The 20,611-nt window shown below is 40.4% G+C and overlaps 1 protein-coding gene across 1 annotated transcript in view; it reads right to left on the reverse strand.

The window, feature by feature from the left end:
* SLX4IP (SLX4 interacting protein) overlaps positions 1-20,611 on the reverse strand; it is a 168,453-nt gene that overhangs the window by 15,216 nt on the left and 132,626 nt on the right. Inside the window, 2 exon segments of the mRNA XM_007472044.1 lie at positions 2,735-2,819; positions 7,356-7,433. Of these exon segments, the coding sequence (XP_007472106.1) occupies positions 2,735-2,819; positions 7,356-7,433 (163 nt within the window).

The raw sequence follows: 20,611 nt of genomic DNA on the forward strand, positions 1-20,611 counted from the left end.
TCTGGGCCGCCTGATCAGGAACAGTGGTTCTTTTGTGCGGCCACCTTTAGGAACCTGGGAGCTGAGTGCATCTGGCTTCCCTGTGTCCAGGCGGAGCAGCTCTGAAGAGGCGTTCGCAGATTTCCTAGCTGACTATTATTTAGACACTGAGGCTCGAGGAAAGGAGAGGAAAGGAAAGGGGAAAAGGCAGGAGAAAAGACATCTCTACTCAAGGCAACAGCACGAGTAAAAGGCGCCCTGGCTGCTGCCCAGGTACTGACTCACCGCCATCACTTCCGTGGCTGGGGAAGAGGGAGTTCAGTAAACAGTTAGAGGAAAAATAATTGACATTTATACCAAAGAAGTACCTCTGATACAGCTGCTCAGGAAGCCCATTCCCCAGGCCTCGCTAAGTCAGACATTCCTGGAGAGTAACTACCAAGAGAAAATGAGACGGATCCGGCCCTTTGGTGAGTATCAGTGTAAACTGATAAAAGAATTCGAAGCTTTAAGGAATGTAAGGAAGTTCAAGGGATACTCAGAGGACAGCCAGACCTAACTGGCTTTGGGCATCTGAGATAGAGTAAGAATAATGGGAGTAACTTTGCCTTTTCTCTGGCAGAAGGCAATTCTGGGAGGGAAGGATTGTTTATTGATCCTTAAGTAGCTGAGACTGGAGGGATCTGCAGACATCAAATATCAATGAGGACAGAGTCCAAGGCACTTGTAATGGAAGGACTGTGGCCTTGGCTGGACGGGCCATTTGTGGGAGAGAGGACCCTCTGCTTGACCTGGGTATGTTATCAGTTCTGGGAGAAGGAGCTTGAGGAAGCGGTGGACAGGCCTGTGAGGAGGGGCGCTGTACAGGCAGGCTGGCCACGTAGAGGGGCGCATGGAGCCTGTGCCTGGGATGGAGCCATCTGGCAGTGCCAGGCGTTAGCTGACTTGTATACGTGTGGCTGGGAAAGCGTGTATGTGAAGGATGGTCAGAGGTGGGGAAAAGGAAAGCTCAAGGGACAGAGACTGACCACATGTAAAGAGAAGCACTCCAAACAGTGAAAGATCCTCATGATGTAAATGGCACTTTTCTCATAAGTTAACGTGGTTAAGTCTGACACTGTTATCCCTGGATATCAGAACATTTTGAATATGAGAACAAGGAACTGGCTCACGCAAAAGGCTCAGACCAGTCAACTTTTCAGAATGACAATTGTTAACATTTAGGATGTCCTCCAGATTATAAGATTTATATGACAGCAGCTATAGGAAACTTACATCTGTATAAATACCAGTGCCCCTAAGGAGGATAATATTTCATTTGTATGGAGATATTTTAACTCACCCTTAATAATTTAAAATATTACATATTAATATAACATATCATACAAGATCTAATTTCTTCTGCATTCCATCTGAAAACAGTAGTACTTTGTGGTACAATTAATTGTTGTTTTCTCAAACCACAAATCAATTTCTTCATTGGTCTGAGAATCAGTTAAGCTACATTACATTATAGTTGTTTGCCAACAGCATTACGACTTTAGTATTTATTAATTTACTAAGATAACGCGACATCCTATAAATACTTCACAAATAAACTTTCAATACTTTTCACCAGATTTGCCCCATTTATTTCACTTAATGTGTATACTTAGTGTTTAATTGATAGATGAAATACGGGTCTCACTGGCTTTTCTGAAGGGCTCATCTGCTACAGACAAAGGTATCTAAATTTAAATCTGCATTCTCTGCTCTTTACTTTTGCTGGGTCTCTGTTCACCCTTCTAGTCTCTAAAACACTTTTCCTATGTATTTATTTAAGATAAGATAAGAAGCTGGTTGTAGACCATGTGGGCCAAATTTCAAATGGATTAAAAAATAATAAACATAAGGGATAATCTAATATCCCTATAAATTATTTTAGAAGCATAATAATCATGTCATACTTCATGTCCACATTTAACGTCTGCTAGATTTTTTTCCCTCTTTGTTAAAGTTTCAAGTCACAAGTCCAAGTCCAAAAATATGAAAAAAAAATTGGTACAGAGGTAAGTTCTGATGATAGGATTGAGCTGTGACTGCAGCAAGATACACGCACACACACACACATGCATGCACACACACACCAAGGAGACTCTCAAACGTATATGCTAAGCTTAAAAGACAAAGCTGTAAACTATAACATTAGGAGTGAATTTTCAGTATCCATTTGTCTGCATAGAGAACTCCAGCGAAACCGAAATAGGACTGATGGAGCTCAAAACTTAGCACGAGAAAAGAGAGAGAAAACAAACCCTATCAGCTAAGAAATAACACACTGGGGAAAAGTACTGGTTCTCATGAAAACATCAGTGATTCACCATGGAATAAAATTCAAAAGCCACTGACCCCAATGAAAGCTTCTAGTGGAAACATGTGGATTTTGCTTCATTTCATTTAAAGAATGCTTTATATTTCATTTAAATACTATCATAAGCATTTTCACAGTTTTTGTGATATGTTTTCTCATTTTTGTATTGCTATGGAAGAGATACTACTGATCATGCTAAATTTTCAAGGGGTCATCAAGAAAAGAAGCAGCACATCAATTAATCAATATTATGCAAAACAGGTAAGACTTTTTGGTCCCTTAAAACATGCACTGAGGGCTCAAGAGCTGAATGAGAATAGACGACAATCTCTTTTCTATTTTTCATAATAACTCATCATTTAAGCAGATTTATTTGCTTACAGAATTTTTTTCATACGTACCAACTCTTCACTCTGACTTGCCAAAAGATCGTGACTGAATGCAAGCTGACTTACGCAGACCACAAATCTGTCGGGAAATACCCGGAGTTCTGTACAAAATGAAGGAAATCACATTACTAAAGGTATCAAAAGACTAAACACAGAAATGCTTGGTCCCAGACTTCTGAGTTACAGCAATAAGCTGTAATATACAGCAATAAGCATGTATGTATCAGACACGTGTCTTCCCGCCTCCCCTCATTTCAGTGTTTCAGTGCATCAATACTGCGGGACAAGCACAAAGCTCTAGGGATGGCCAAGGAGGCTGCAGATTGGTCCACCTGAGCCCCTGGGCCATTATATCACGTGAAACCCCCAGGCAGGGCCTTTACGGCTTTCCCTCTGTGTCAGTTTGCTGTTTTCTGTTCAGAACTCACATTTAGGAAACAGGGTCAACATTAACTAATGAGTGTTCTGACGTACACGGGAAGATGTCAAAAATCTGAAAACGTGACTCGACAATGTTCTTACTAGTTTACTTATCCTCTCTTCGGTCACCTGGTCTTGGAGAGGTTCTCCTACAACTGATCTGAACCAGGCTATGAAAACAGCAGTGTCACTGATCAGGAATTAATGATCAAACTTAAGGAAATGGTTAAATGTGCAATAGTAAAGTTGATACAACAATACCACAGTTGCAGTGATCTATTATTACAACTTCTTAAAGCAAAACCACTGACTTCTGGGTGGGGAAGACTGAATGAATCACAGAGCCAGACTTCTCAACACTCAATGAAAGGACTATAAAGTGGTAAATGCTACTACCTGTGTGCCTCCTTCTCCATCTGTCTATCCATCTCTCCATTCATTCATGCAGCCTCCACCTATCTTTGGAGGGATGCTTAGCTGATGTTAACAGTGTACATTCTGGGGGGTGGGGGTGGGAGGGTCTTCTCTCCCCTTCTTTTACTTGGTTGTATTGCCTGAATATTTTTTATAATACGTATCATATTTATAACAGAAATAAAGCCATCTTTTTCTAAAAGAGAAAACCTTCCTCTTAGATGTGACCAATTTTTATTATGAGTCATGAAAGTGAAGCCTTTTACATACATTGCACATTTCCAACAACGGATGACAATGGAGAGCACTGAGGTAGTGACGCAAGCCAAGTGTGAAGGTGTCAGTTACACAGACACACAACTTCTGCACAGTTAACACCTCACACCACTTGGGGAAGTTAAATGATACCAAAAGGCCTAGCGAGCTGATGTTCCGGGATCTGCTCTCTCCTCACCGGGACCTCTGTTGTCTCCTTGGGGGGGTCACTCTTCTCTATTCCAATTCATTCTACTCAGGGCAAGTGGGGTAGCAGTTCCAACAAGAGCTCCGCTTACCCTGCTCAGAACCCCACCCTGGCTCCTCACCATGCGACGTGCAAACATTCAGTCTCCGCAACTGGGGCCTAACCTGCTATTCTGATCTGACTCCCTCTGGTCCTTCTCATGCAGAAACCCCCATTTCAGGGGGTCCAGTGTGTTTAAACTTTGACCCACATGGGTGCTATATCTGGCTAGGTGGCTAGGGTGGACATTGAAAAGGCAGAAAAACAAAGTTAACATAGCAGTTAGTATTTATTCACTAATTCTTCCAATATCTTATTGAGATAAAAGGTAAACAGTCCACTTCCTGCTTTATGGAAGAGGAAACTGAGCCTCAGAATTCATTATTTGCAGCCCTGCCCCCCAATATCACACTCTTGAAACATAGTTCATTAATGGATCTGAACTAGAATTCAAAATGATCAGTTCTATCAAATGATTCCTCTCGAAAATAAGAATCCTAGGGCTTCCCTGGTGGCGCAGTGGTTAAGAATCCGCCTGCCAATGCAGGGGACACAGGTTCGAGCCCCGGCCCGGGAAGATCCCACATGCTGCAGAGCAACTAAGCCCGTGCGCCACAACTACTGAACCTGCACTCTAGAGCCCGCAAGCCACAGCCACTGAAGCCCGCACTCCTAGAGCCCGTGCTCTGCAACAAGAGAGACCACTGCAATGAGAAGCCGGCGCACCACAACGAAGAGTAGACCCCACTCGCCACAACTAGAGAAAGCCCGCGCACAGCAACAAAGACCCAATGCAGCCAAAAATAAATAAATTTAAAAAAAAGAAAAGAAAAGAATGCTAGAATGGCAGATTTTAAACAATTTGGTGCCAGGTATTATATAAACAGAAAGCCACTTACGTACCCTTTCACTCTGCTTAGGTTATAACTGAGATTTATATTATGTCAATATTTAAATAAAGTAAAGATTTAAGCAATGGCAGTCCCTACCAGGAAGGGTAGCTAGGCTGTATTTTAACAGATACAAAGTTAACTGGTTTATTTTACTAAGAGAACTGAACAGAGTGGAAGGCCCCACTGTGAGAGTAACATAGTCAACTGACACTTAAAAGTTAAGAAAGTGCAGGAGGGTTCCCTTTTCACCACACTCTGTTTCTAGATTTTTTGATAATGGCCATTCTGACTGGTGTGAGGTGATACCTTATTGTAGTTTTGATTTGCATTTCTCTAATAATTAGTGATGTTGAGCATCTTTTCATGTGCCTCTTGGCCATCTGTATGTCTTCTTTGGTGAAATGTCTATTTAGGTCTTCCGCTCATTTTTAAATTGCACTGTTTGTTTTTTTGATATTGAGCTCCATGAGCTGTTTGCATATTTTTGGAGATTAATCCGTTGTCTGTTGTTTCATTTGCAAATATTTTCTCCCATTCTGAGTGTTGTCTTTTTGTCTTGTTTATGGTTTCCTTTGCTGTGCAAAAGCTTTGAAGTTTCATTAGGTCCCATTTGTTTATTTTTGTTTTCATTTTCATTACTCTAGGAGGTGGGTCAAAAAAGATCTTGCTGTGGTTTATGTCAAAGAGTGTTTTTCCTATGTTTTCCCCTAAGAGTTTTATAGTGTCTGGTCTTACATTTAGGTCTTTAATCCACCTGGAGTTTATTTTTGTGTATGGTGTTATGCAGTGTCCTAATTTCATTCTTTTACATGTACCTGTCCAGTTTTCCCAGCACCACTTATTGAAGAGGCTGACTTTTCTCCATTGTATATTCTTGTTTCCTTTGTCGTAAATTAGGTGACGATATGTGCAAGGGTGCGTGGGTTTATCTATGGGCATTCTATCCTGTACCATTGATCTATATTTCTATTTTTGTGCCAGTACCATACTGTCTTGATTACTTTAGCTTTGTAGTATAGTTTGAGGTGAAAAGGGAACCCTCCTGCACTGTTGGTGGAAATGTAAATTGATACAACCACTATGGAGAACAGTATGGAGGTTCCTTAAAAAACTAAAAATAGAACTATCATATGACCCAGGAATCCCACTACTGGGCATATACCCTGAGAAAACCATAATTCAAAAAGAGACATGTACCACAGTGTTCACTGCAGCACTACGTACAATAGCCAGAACATGGAAGCAACCTAAGTGTCCATCGACAGATGAATGGATAAAGAAGATGTGGCACATACATACAATGGAATATTACCATTAAAAAGAAATGAAATTGAGTTATTTGTGGTGAGGTGGATGGACCTACAGTCTGTCATACAGAGTGAAGTTAAGTCAGAAAGAGAAAAACAAATACCATATGCTAACGCATATATATGGGATCTAAAAAAAAAAAAATGGCACTGATGAAGCTAGTGGCAGGGCAGGAATAAAGATGATGCAGACATAGAGAATAGACTTGAGGACATGGAGGGGGATGGGAAGCTGGGGAAAAGCGAGAGTAACATCGACAGAGATACACTACCAAATGTAAAATAGTCAGCTAGTGGGAAGCAGCAGCACAGCACAGGGAGATCAGCTCGGTGCTTTGCGATGACCTAGAGGGATGAGATAGGGAGGGTGGCAGGGAGGCTCAAGAGCGAGGGAATATGGGGACATATGTACGCATATGGCTGATTCACTTAGTTGTACAACAGAAACTAACACAGTACTGTGAAGCAATTATACTCCAATAAAGATGCATTTAAAAAAAAAAAAAGAAAGAAAGTGCCCGTAACTGCAGATTCCAAGAGCAAACCTCCACACAGTTACTTTTTAAAGTCCCTGTTTCATGTCTTATGTACTAAAATCATCCAAGGAAGCTGAGCTAGATTTTCTTTCCGGTCGTTAGCATCTGACTCTGTTGTTGTTGGCTGGACACGTCTGAAATCATTTCCTCAGTGGACGTCTTGACTTGGGGAAACGGGGGCCAGGGTGGGGGGAAAGCAGGCCTCATCACACACCTAGGAAAGCATTTTCTTGTGCATGTGCCTGCTCTGTACTCCTGGGCCTTGGTGTGTATGGACAATGGTGAAGTGAGTCACAGTTTAACTGCCTGTCCAGTCACTCTGGAAGCTCAAGGATAGTGCTGAGATGCAGCAGGAAAGGAAAGTGGAGCATGGCACCACTCACTGCGCTCAGGCAGGCAGTAAACAGTGCAATATGAAACACAAATAATCACAAGTGCTTGCAAATACTAAGCTTTATGAAGGCTATGAGGCAACTAGGAATCTTCATTCCTTAGTTTTCACCCCTTCTCTAAGGACACGTTAATTGTGCAGAATGCCTGACGACCCAAGAAATCGGCTTCTCACCTGCATTCTGTGAGCCCCCGAGGCAGCGGAGACGTATCCCTCTCTTGAGGAAATAGGCTGTGATTTGAAAGCCATAACCTGTAAAGTGAATATCATATGATATCACTCATATGTGGAATCTAATTTAAAAAATGATACAAATGAACATATTTACAAAACAGAAACAGACTCACAGATTTCTAAAACAAACCCATGGTTACCAAAGGGGAAATGTGGAGGGGGAGGGATAAATTAGGAGCTTGGGATTAACATACACACACTACGATACATAAAATAGATAACCAACAAGGACCTACTATACAGCACAGGGAACTCTACTCAATACTCTTTAATGACCTATATGGGGAAAGAATTTGAAAAAGAATGAATATGTGTATATGTGTAACTGAATCACTTTGCTGTACACCTGAAACTAACACAACTTTGTAAATCAAGTATACCCCATTAAAACAAACAAACAAATGAACAAAAACCTGTAAAGTGAAAGAAGACAGCATTAGATAATAAGCTTGTTTGTGGCTGAATCCCACGGGCCTAGGCCAGTGCCTGCCATCCAGTAAGCATTCAATGATTACCTAGTGAGCAAAAGATGAAGAGGGCCTCGCTTAGAGGAAGGGGTGAACAGTGTACGCTTAGCTCTTCCAGGAGGCCCGGCCACGGCACCTGGAATAGCCTCCAGTCCCTGAAGCAGCTCAGTTACTTCATCTGTAAATTGGAATAAATGAGGTCTGACCAAACAGGCCTAACAACCAGTCCCTCCAGGTTGGAGGATTAATTCAGGCTGAGCTGGTGCACCAATCTTGGCCACCTTCTGATGCTCATTACTTATCAGCTCACAGAAAGAAGAGTTTAATACCTATTTGAAGATGGGTATATTTCGCCTGTAAATAAGTTATTCTAATTCAAGTACAGTAAAGTCTTTATATAGGATGCGATGAAAAGAAATATGACATGAACCTCCCCCTCAACCCATGAAAAGAGAAGAGGCAGAAAGAAAACTCTCCAATCCATCAGAATGGCCAAACTGAAAAAGGCCAAGAGCGCCAAGTGTTGGCAATAATGTGGGCAAATGGGAATTCTCATGCACTGCTGGTGGAAGTATGAAATGGTACAGCTTCTTTCAGCATCTAAAGCTGAACTTAAGCATAAACACACAGAACATTAATAGCACTTTTCACAATAGTCCCAAACTGGAACCAATGCAAATACCCATCAAAAGTAGATTTTTTTTTTTTGGCGGTACGCGGGGCTCTCACTGCTGTGGCCTCTCCCGCTGAGGAGCACAGTCTCTGGACGCGCAGGCTCAGCGGCCATGGCTCACGGGCCCAGACGCTACGCGGCATGTGGGATCTTCCCGGACCGGGGCACGAACCCGTGTCCCCTGCATCGGCAGGCGGACTCTCAACCACTGTGCCACCAGGGAAGCCCAAAAGTAGAATTTTTAATTGAAAAAAAGGGAGGAGGTAACAGTCACACAGTGCAATCCTACTCTGCCCCTAAACGTGAATAAGCTACAACTAGAGGCAATATCAGAACTGAATCTCACAAACATGATGTTAAGTGAAAGAAGCCTGGTCCAAAGGAGTGCATTCCATCTGTGATGATAGAGACATTACCATTCACCTTACAGGGTGGCAATGGAATTTCAGGTGGCTCACAGGAAGTACCAGCATAGTTCCTTCCTTCCTTCCAGCCCCCCTTCAGGTACAGACTACTCTCTTGATGACTCTCCTGAAATCAAGTAAAAACGTCTGGTTAGGGCTTCCCTGGTGGCACAGTGGTTGAGAGTCCGCCTGCCGATGCAGGGGACACGGGTTCGTGCCCCGGTCCGGGAGGATCCCACATGCCGCGGAGCGGCTGGGCCCGTGAGCCATGGCCGCTGAGCCTGTACGTCCGGAGCCTGTGCTCCAGAACGGGAGAGGCCACAACAGTGAGAGGCCCGCATACAGCAAAAAAAAAAAAAAAAAAAAAAAAAAAAGTCCGGTTAACACAGTCCAGTACTTGGTGGAAGAATCAGAAGTGAAAGGCCCACCAAAGACTGGTGAGGGTTCCCAGGTTCTAAAACAACCTCGGAAAATTGCTAACTCTTAAAGACAGTATTTTATTTATGAAATTGGAAGGTCCAGGAGTTAAAAAGAGGTGGTCTCCAGGCCCACTGGATTCTCCAAAGACTATCATTATGATTGTTTTGAAATAACTTGTACATAAAGAACACAATTAAAGTTTCCAGTTTTACATTCAAGTATCCTTCTGTCACCCTCGTAGAAAGATCCAGAACATCAGCGACCACAGACTTGATGTTCTGTCTACACAAGCTATGGCTCTGACAGCACAACTGCTTCAGTCACGGGGATTTTGAAATAACAGTGACATCTATGATGGGATAATCTCCAGATTTACTGAGATGAAATATAGTTTTTCCTAACATACTTGAAGTGGATTGCACTTTGGTCATGTGGCTTTCTTCTGCTTAAAGTGTCAAACAAAATATGCACACCACTGGCATTATTCTGAGTGCTTTAAAACGAATACTTCAGCCCTTAGGTCACCGAGAGAGTGGAAGTGACATCCACATCTGTTTATTTTTCCTACTGCTGGGGGAGGGGGATGGTAAGAGAGGAGTCCTTAACAATTTGGGATTTACAAACACACAAAGAAAGGTGATTTTCAAAGTAATGATTTATCATGTGAGTCTTCCAAAGGACTGACAACAACAACAAAAATGCAATATCGAAATCATTCTGCCTTTGCTGGTGGATCACACTTAATGCTTATAGTTCCAGGTGATCAAGAGTCAGGTGGCGTGCTCAAATTTTCAAAACTCTTTTCCCTGTACAAAATCTCCAGCGATAAAGTGTTATTAGTAGGAAGGCGCTAAATCTGAAGTCGACTAGGAAAGCTCGAGCTCAGGAAGCCTGGTATCTGGAGATACCACTTGAGTAATAACTAAATCCTGCTTGGTCAGCTGTCTCAGTAGGACACCTTCCCCTATAGAAAAATAAAGCAGTATAAGTCAAATTCTGATGGTTTTACTACTGACATTACTATAGGAGAAACGAGTTTACTGAAATCCTTCCTCTTCTGTCCCCCACCCTCCCGGACAGGATTATGTTAAAGGCAATCATTCCTCAGCTGATGTCTTGTTATGGTTTTAGTGGAAAACCCTGTCGAATGGCACCTATAAGAGAAATGGTAAGTTTACCATGGAAAAGAGATTTGCACCTGCTTAGTTCAAATTCTACTGGATGTAGGAAACCTTATTGTTTAAAGAGAAACTTGAAGAGAGAGAAAACACAAGAAGTATTTGTGTCAGTTCTTACGGCAAACTGATTTTGACATGTAAACGAAGAAACTCACTGCTGTTGAAATATACTGAACTGAAAAGCTTAGGGAGCTAGCTCTTCATTTACCCATAGATAATAGGCAGTGATAAAGACTACATTATCTTTGCTCTTTAATGAAACTGGCTTCACAGACTTGAGCAGGCTACTGAGACCCTGTATTATCCAGGGTTAATGTAAAGCGCCACTACTCTCGAAAGCTAAATAGCAGCTTGGCACAGAATCCGGGAGGCCTCTGCTTCCCCTTCTTGGGCACCAGCTTGCAACGCTGATGTGCTAAATGCCAGGAACCAGGGTCAGGGCCAGCGGGGGAAGAAGCAAAATGGAAATCATAAAGTGATATTCATCTGAAAACTACATGACAATGGTATTCCAAGATCCAGAGGCACTTATAAATCACACTTAAGGATGCCTGTTTTCTTTGAGCTACTGTGGGCCTCTTTAATTTGAAAACACTGTCTGTAGCCACAGAAAGAGATTGGGGTTAGAGAGCGGACTGCTTTGTAGTGGAAGCACCTTTCCACCAGGAGTCTTCAGGTATGTCTACTTCTAGAAATAATTTATATTTCTGTGTTGCTTAATGTCATGAGACATCCAGCACCAGTAGCATCGTCTCCCGTGGCCCCCAAGCAGCCCCAAAAGTCTCCCATCCCTGTGCCTCCCGCATTCCGTACTTTATAAAGAGCTGCTGCACTTCCGGCTACCTTTCTACAGACAACCTTGCAGTGAAGCCCCAGATGATGACTTGTTACCACATGTACTTCCTTCTGTTCTTCACCAAAGAACATTAAGTATCCAAGAAAGAAAGGAGGCAGGGGTCAGTAATATTTGTGAGAGAAAGAAAGGGTGGTCCATGTTTTAAGGACAGAGTTCTGCTACTATTTCATTTAACATTCTGTCTAAAATAAACTGTTCCAAATGGCTTTATTAGAAATTCAGAGATTTCATGAATAGAAAGGGAAAAACAACAACAAAAAATCAAGTATGAGTTGAACAAATTCCATCCTGGCTTAGCCAGGCAATAGATTAGTTTTAAGTAGTACTGTGCTCCAATGAGTAATACTTTCGAAGGGAGTGGTCGTTTATTTGGGTTGTTACATTTCATAGTCCCCAGACACTAAGAGCAAATATCCAACATGGAGTTTTTACTGTAAAACTATCCAGCTTCTCTTGTTTTCCAGGGGATTCCTGGCCAACATGACTTGAGCTTCCCCAAGACTGCCAAGGGGAAGCTGTGGTCCAGTGCATCACGGTGGGAAGCCCTCTCCCACGGTGACTTAGGAGACCAATTCATGAGGAGCCTGGGAAACTGCCTTGGGTCAGCCTGCTGAGGCCCTGGACAGCCGGGCAGGTAAGCACCCTTCACAGTGGGCTCTGCCCACCATTTCATGGCTCCCCTCCAGAGAAGCCTTCTCCCAAACCACAGGGCAGCCTCAGCAAGACATACTGTGTCCCACAACACTTCTCTCCCAGAGGTGACTGCTTCCTTAGTATCCTCACGTACAAGCATGAAAAATTTCCAACACCCAGAAAAGAGGAAAAACAGTGCCATGAACACCCAAAAGACCACTTTCTATACTCAGTAATGGTTAATATTGTATCATATTTCATATACCCACTTGCTATACCATTTCAGAGTACACATCACGACGTTTTACTCCCAAATATGCAAGCACAGACTCCCAGACAATGACATTCTCCTATATCACTAAATACTATGGTCATAACTGACATGACATTATTGCTCAAATAGACAGTCCATGTTCAAATTCTCAAAATGCCCCCAAAATGTATATCACTGACTTTCCTCCTGAACTAGAATCCAACCAAAGGCATTTCATTGCATCTGGTTTTGTCTCTTACACCTAGAATAATAAAAATAATCTCTTCCTTTTTTCCATAACTCTGACCTTTTAAAGAGATCAGGCTAGTTTTTCTGGAGAATGACCCCCATTCAGGATTTGAACTTTAAAGAAAAAAATCTCAGTTGCCTAAATACAAATTTTCAAACTGCATGCTATTTTATTTTTTTTTTTGCGGTACGCGGGCCTCTCACTGCCGCGGCCCCTCCCGTTGCGGAGCACAGGTCCCGGACGCGCAGGCCCAGCGGCCATGGCCCACGGGCCCAGCCGCTCTGAGGCATGTGGCATCCTCCCGGACCCGGGCACAAACCCGTGTCCCCTGCATCGGCAGGTAGACTCTCAACCACTGTGCCACCAGGGAAGCCCCTGCATGCTATTGTAGAATGCCAGTCATTTATTTTGATGGCTTCTTTAGCTGCTGCAGGAAATTGCAGGTTCAGACTAAAGCTATAATTACAATCCCAAGTCTGAAACACACACGACTTGAAGATTCAGTCCTAAAGTTGATTTTGAAGAAACCAAATCTTAAACTTATAGATACTTCAATTTTCATCAAAGGTAAGCTTACCTAAGTAGGTGTGATAGTGGTCTCATATTGGTCTACATTTGTTTTAAGAAAGGGGACTTGGTGGCAATCAGATGACTATGGGCTGAACTAGAAGCAGCTCCATACTGTGCACCAGTTCAGACTGAGACTCTTTCCAGTCTGAGGTCATGAGTCAGTGCTCATTCACTAGCTGAAGACTTGGGTGAGATTTAATAAGACAGTAGGAAGGAAGGGTCTCATACCTATCAAGTATTGACAATGTCTTGGTGCTAGACTAGGCCAGGAACACATAATATATTTAAAAGATGGGTAATATGTGTGTTTTAAAGCTATTTAGTTCAGGAGAAATGAAGTTATAACTCATGACTTCTGAAACTGTGCCTATTCGGAAAGTCATACCAGTCCTTATCAGACAGTCAAGGTTAGAGAAATCATAAGCTTGATGCCATCTCTTGAAACATAAAGGAAAAACTAAGTATGAGACACCGTCTTTGAAAAGCCTTTATGGAGCCCTTTGAAACATTTTGTAGGCCTAAGTGCGACCCTCACCATTGCTGATGTCGGTGGGGTTGTAGAAAGAAACTGTTCTGTGGGAACCAAAAAACAAGTGTCCTGTCCTAAGTTTAAGAAGACACACACAGGATCCTAGTCTAAGACCACAACTGGGAAACAATTTGGGTGGGTAAGTGGAATATTTGATCCTGAGCTAAAAGTTTCACTTATTACCCAAGACATTTAGAGACTCCAAAAAAGCTCCCTTGAGATAACATTTCATGTCTTTAAATAAGGACAGAACTGGACTCTGAGTCACAATAAAGCTATGTCTATCTGATGCCAAAACAAATGGGCAAACTGGTTAGCTCCATTAAAAAAAAAACAAAAAAACCTGTGAACAAAATAATTACTTGAGGCCAAAGTTACTTGGAAAAAAACAAATTTTCTACCTGTAACCTCACTGACTTTGTAGGTAATACCACGGGCCACATGTGCTATTAATTTTATTATCTACAGGATCTATCAGAGATTTTTAACACTGAATGAGAAAGCTTCTCAGGGCAGACAAAAATTAGAATAAAACATACTGAGAAACTATCACTTTAGATTTCGTTCACATACCACTTTCCCACTATTTTGTTTATAAAAATATGCCCTTAACGTTAAATACAAAAACTGTGATTAGATAACATTCAAGCACAGATGAAATGATATTCAAAACGATGGTCCCCATGGTAATCATGGGAATGATGTGATACTGAGTACTTATAAAACTCAAAGTTACCTATAAAATCCTTCACTTACATTTATATAACTATGCATAAAAAACAACACAGAGTTTTAAGAAACCTTCTAAATGAGGTAGCTAGTTGTTTGAACTGCTGGTTGTTGAAGCAGGTCCCTCTGCAATAGCTGTCAAACTTCTTGTGCCCAAGACGAGGATCCCAGATGAAGCACGACCTCTGTGGGCTCCTTGTCTTGCACAGGGCCCACTGCAGCTTCGACGACCATGTACATTGAGAAAAAGAGTTCTTGAACCATGGGATTTATTCTAACAGGATCGCAGACTCACAGGACAAGAAAGATCTTTGAGAAGTCACCTACTCTACTTCCTGCTTATTAGGACCACATTTATCTATTTATTTATTTAACACCTTTATTGGAGTATAATTGCTTTACAATGTTGTGTTAGTTTCTGCTGTATAACAAAGTGAATCAGCTGTATGTATACATATATCCCCATATCCCCTCCTTCTTGCGTCTCCCTCCCACCCTCCCTATCCAGTCCCTCTAGGTGGCCACAAAGCACGGAGCTGATCTCCCTGTGCTATGTGGCTGCTTCCCACTAGCTATCTATTTTACATTTGGTAGTGTATGTATGTCCATGCCTCTCTCACTTCGTCCCAGCTTACCCTTCCCCCTCCCCGTGTCCTCAAGTCCATTCTCTATGTCTGCGTCTTTATTCCTGTCCTGCCCCTAGGTTCTTCAGAAACTTTTTAAAATTTTTTTTAGATTCCATATATATGTGTTAGCATATGGTGTTTGTTTTTCTCTTTCTGACTTACTTCACTCTGTATGACAGACTCTAGGTCCATCCACCTCGCTACAAATAACTCAATTTCGTTTAAACCGTATTTAAAAAACAATACTGAAAGGCTGAATGAAAAATGCCACGCCTATACGTGTACAACTCAGTTCTTCCTTTACCACTTGAATTGAGGTTGCACACTTAAATGCTTAAGGGGCAAGACAGGTAACAGGAAAGGGCTGGGTTCTGACAGAGGTGAACTAGAGAAAGCACACACCTGGTTTAAAGGGGGCAGCTGCTACTGAACTCCAGCCGTCAGCTGCTGCTGGAAACTCGGGTGCAGGGTACCAGATTTTAAGCCTTGCCAGGAAATCTAAATTTTTATGTGAGATGTCCCAAATTTTAAATTAGCAATGAATTCAAATTTTTAAACTATGCTGTGCAGTCCAAAATAATGTTTCTGAGGGCCACTTCGGCTTCGCACTGCCAGTTTGCAATCTCTAATCTGAACTGCTCACACTTCAGTTGAAGTTCATTTTGTGTCCTGTCTTTGGCAGAGCTGAAGGAAAGCTGGCCACTACCACATGCTTGGAGATAGGTATACAGTTGCAATACAGTCATTTATTCTAAGCTAAATAAACCCTGGTCCTTAATCTCACTACACAGGATGTATTTATCTACGTTTAAATCATCTTTCTGACACTTCTAAGTCCTGATGGTAAAGATATACAGTTAAGGGTTTGACTCAAGGTGGGGGAAAAACTGAAAGACTATACTATTTTAGAAAACGATAATTGTATGAATGTGTGTGATCTGTATTTCAAAAAATCACACAGCTTATATTAATTAAAAAAAAAAAAGGGCTTGAAAAGATTTGAGTAACATACCATGTTCTTCGTTGGAAGGGCTAACCGGTATAAAGATGTGAACTGTTCCCGTATTTATTTACTTAACAAACCTACTGAGTGCCTATTATGCACCAGACAATTCCAACCAAACTCACAATGAAAATGTTATTTTTGTGTGTGAAGGGAAGGGGTAGTTTGGAAGTTGCCAAAAATAATTCTAAAAAATAATCTAAAAGAAGACTAAACTAGTAAAAATAGGGGAACAAATTGAAAATGAAAATTTTTTTCCCAAATTAAAGGTAATGTATACTTAATGTATTAAAAAAAAAAAAACTAAACAAAAACAAAAAGGAGGCATAAAGAGAAGGTTAAATCATCAACAATCCAACCACCCAGAGATAGTCCCTTTGTCACCTTGACTTTTTTTTTTTTTTTTTTTTTTTTTTTTTTTTCCGGTACGTGGGCCTCTCACTGTTGTGGCCTCTCCTGTTGCGGAGCACAGGCTCCGGACGCGCAGGCTCAGCGGCCATGGCTCACGGGCCCAGCTGCTCCGCGGCATATGGGATCTTCCCGGACCGGGGCATGAACCCGTGTCCCCTGCATCGGCAGGCGGACTCTCAACCACTGCACCTCCAGGGAAGCCCCTGTCACCTTGACTTTGATACCCTCCAGATTTTTCTCAAGATATATAATCACACATAATTCTTCTCTTTTTACAAAGATGGAGACATGATTTTTTAATGCTGCCTTATAATCTGATTTTTTAAAAAATCTCAGTGTTGTGTGCATTGACTTTGTGTATGGTATCTGTGAGGAATCCATTTTCATTCTTACCCCAATGAATAACCAATAGAATAGTCAACAGAAAGTCCCCACTGATCTGAAATGCCAGCTCTGTCATACATAGACCTGTCTGAGTTATTTTACTCCACTGACTTATCAGTCAATGCACACTGTGTTAATTACCTGAGCTTTATTTATAATAAATCTTAATATCCAGGAGTACACATTCCTCTCCTGATCCCCAACACTGTGTCTAGTCTTCATCAGGATTACTTGGAGTTATTCTTGGCCCTCCATGCTGTTCATAGAACTTTTAGTATTATTCGCTTGTCAAGCTTCATAAAAAACCGTTGGGAGTCTGATTAGAAAGGCCTTGAATCTATAGATCAAGGTGAAGAAAACTAACATCTTGATGATAATGAGCCTTCTTATGCATTTAACATGGTAAATCTCCCAATTATTTTTAAGGACTTTTAAAATGTCTTTCAATAAAGTTTAACATTTTTCTATATAAATTTACTGCATACTTTATTAGGTTTATTATGAGGTACTTCCTATTTTTTTTATGTTGCCATTGTAAATGTTAGCTCCTAAAAATTATATTTTCCAACTGCAGGTCTGTGTATGGACCTGCAGCTGAAAAACCTGTGAAATTCTCTTATTAATTCTAATAATTAGTCTGCATATATCCTTTAGACTTTTCTATGTATTCATTTACTCCCAAAATGACCCTTTTGTTCTTTATTTCCAGTATTTCATCTATATTATCTTCCCTGTCTTATTATTTGTGCTGGAACCTCCAGTAATTATTGAATATTGTAGTAAGCATCTTTGTGGTGCTCTCAGTTATAAAAGGAATGAATGCTTTTAATGTTTCACCACTGAGAACAATATTTGCTGTAGACTTTTTATAGACACAATCTTAATCTTTCCAAGAGTTTTTATCATGAATGACAGCTGCTTTTTCTGCATCTAGTTATCATATGCGTTGTCCTCCTCTAACGTATTAATGTTGTAAATACTACTAACAGGCTTTCTGATGATGAACCAACTTGGCATGATGTCATGATTTTTTTCTACATTGCCAAATTGGGTTTGCTGACGTTTAGTTTAGGATTTCTGCTTTTATATTTGAATGAAATTGACTTGTAATTTTCCTCTCTTTTATTGTCCTTATCTGGTTTTAGTGTCAAATCATACTAACCTCATAAAATGAGTTGGAAATGTTAACTCTTATTCGATTATATAAAACTGGAATTACCTATTTCTTAAATTTTGAGGGAATTCCTTGGTAAAATATCCGGACCTGGTACTTTCTGAAGTAGTGGGTCTAAACTGTTTAATTGAATCTATTCAGGTTTTCTCTTTATTCTTAGCTCAACTTTGCAGTTTATCTTTTTCTATAATTGTTTTTCCTTTCATCTAAGTTTTCAAATTTATTAGCATGAAGTTGTTCTTAATAGTCTTTAATTAGTCTTTTAATTTCCACTGACATCTAATTACATCTTTTTTCATTACTAGTATTTCTACTTCTAGTAATTCTCTTCGCCTTTTTCGCCCTTGATTTTGACCACTTTTATTCTTGAAAATTTATTTAAAAATACTTAATTTGAGCTATTTAAAAAATCCTTTCTACTATACATTTCCTGTATAATTTCTTTATATTCTTTTATTTGTCTCCTCTATTTTCCTTGAGTTTATTAATTTGTTCTTTAACTAACTTCTTAAGCTAGATGCTTAACTTACTCATTTTCAGGCTTTCTCCTTTTCTAATATAAGCTACAAATTGCTCTATGTAGGTGTGCCCTACAACTTCTGGAAAGTAGTCTTTTAATTAACACACTTTAAATATTTTCTGATTTCAATTCAGATTTCCTTTCTGTCCCACATATTATGTACAGCTATGCTTTTTAATTTCCAGAAGTATCTCTTTGTTACTAATTTCTAAATTAGAGAATGTGATTTATCTTTTTCAAAAATTTTTATTTATTTATTTTTGGCTGCACTGAGACTTCGTTGCTGCGCGCAGGCTTTCTCTATTTGTGGCGAGCGGGGACTACTCTTCGTTGCAGTGCACGGGCTTCTCATTGTGGTGGCTTCTCTTGCTGTGGAGCACAGGCTCTAGGTGCACGGGTTACAGTAGTTGTGGCATGCGGGCTCAGTAGTTGTGGCTTGCAGGCTCTAGAGCACAGGTTCAGTAGTTGAGGCGCACAGGCTTAGTTGCTCTGTGGCATGTGGCATCTTCCCAGACCAGGGCACAAACCCCTGTCCCCTGCATTGGCAGGCAGATTCTTAAGTCACTGTGCCAGCAGGGAAGTCCCCAGAATGTGATTTATCTTGCATGATCATATTCTGTGAAATTTTCTGAGGCTTGCTTAACAATCTAATGTGATCTAATTTTGTAAATGTTCTCTGTATGTTTTGATAAATATGAGCATTCTCTGGCTACAAAATATGTCCACTGGTTCAAGCTTGTTATTTGTTTTGGTCAAATCTTTCATATCCTTATCTTTTAATCCTTTTGATCAATTTATTAATGAGAATGGTGGGTTAAGATCTCTCTTTATGATGGTGGATTTATCAATTTCTTTTCAGTTCTGTCCATTTTGCATGATATTTTGGGGAACTGTATTATGTACACAGAGGTTTAGAATTTTTATATGTTCAACATAAACTGAACCTTTACTCAATAGTCAGTGGTCTTCTTTAACTTTAGTAATGTTCTCTGCCTTACACATTTTTGATTTGATACTAATATACCTGCTCCAGCTTGCTTTTCAGTGGTATTTGTCTAGCATACCCTTTTCCTTCCTCTTACTTTTGACTTTTCTGAAGTCTTATGTTTTAGGAATATCTCTTATAAATAGCACATGAATAAAATCTTTAACAGTCTAGTCTTTAAAATATTTGACCACAATTATCAATAGATATGGATTAATAGCTATTGTTTTTTTATTTGCTTCACTTTTTCTCTGTTTGCTTTTAAAGCTCTTTCATTGCCATCTTGGATTGATTTATTTGTTTTTCCTCCCTTCTTTCCATTTCCCTTCTTCCTTCTTGCAGTGTCACACTATAGTTTTTCAAATGAATATTTAACCTAACAAGTCTAAAGCTAGTCTACCTTTTTACCCCCCTCCAAAAAGTCAAGACCTACTAATCACCCATGCCCCTCTTCCACTACATATCTGCCAATGCTTTCCAGGATTTTAGCTTTATCTTGATTTTTATAAATCCTATAAATTATTCACTTCTGTTGCTTCGCTGCACCCACATAGTTACCATTTTCTTTGTTCACATCTGACTGCTCCTCCGACCTCTTTCCTGGGATCATGCCCTGCTTCCTGGAGAAGAGCCTTTGGAAGTCCTTATAATGACATTTTGTGAATAGCAAGCTTTTTCAGTTGTCTCTATGTTTGAAATGCCTTTATTTCACCTTCAGTCTTGAAAAACAACTTCACAGAATAAAGAATCCTAGGTCGACAATTATTTTTTTCTCAGAACTCTGAAAAAAATCATTCTAGTACCTTGGATTATATTTTTGCTGTTAATTAATTGATTGATTTTAAAAATATGATCTGTCTTTTCCTTCTGGCAGCTTTTAAGACTTCTTTTAAGTCTTTGGCATTTGGGAATTTACTGCAATATATCTAAGATCTTTTGAAAAATTTATCCTGCTGGGATCTGCTGAGATTTCTTAAATCAGAGAATACATCCTTCACTCCTTTTAGAAATTTGTCAGTCTTTTTCACTTTAATTCCCGCCTCCAATGCCTTTTTCACTGTTCTCCTGGAACTTTGATTTTTCTTATGATGAATCCATTTTCTCTTTTCCTAATTTGCCGGGATCCTGCTG

This window comes from Lipotes vexillifer, unplaced genomic scaffold (assembly GCF_000442215.2).
Source record: "Lipotes vexillifer unplaced genomic scaffold, Lipotes_vexillifer_v1.1 scaffold137, whole genome shotgun sequence".
Lineage (NCBI taxonomy): Eukaryota > Metazoa > Chordata > Mammalia > Artiodactyla > Lipotidae > Lipotes > Lipotes vexillifer.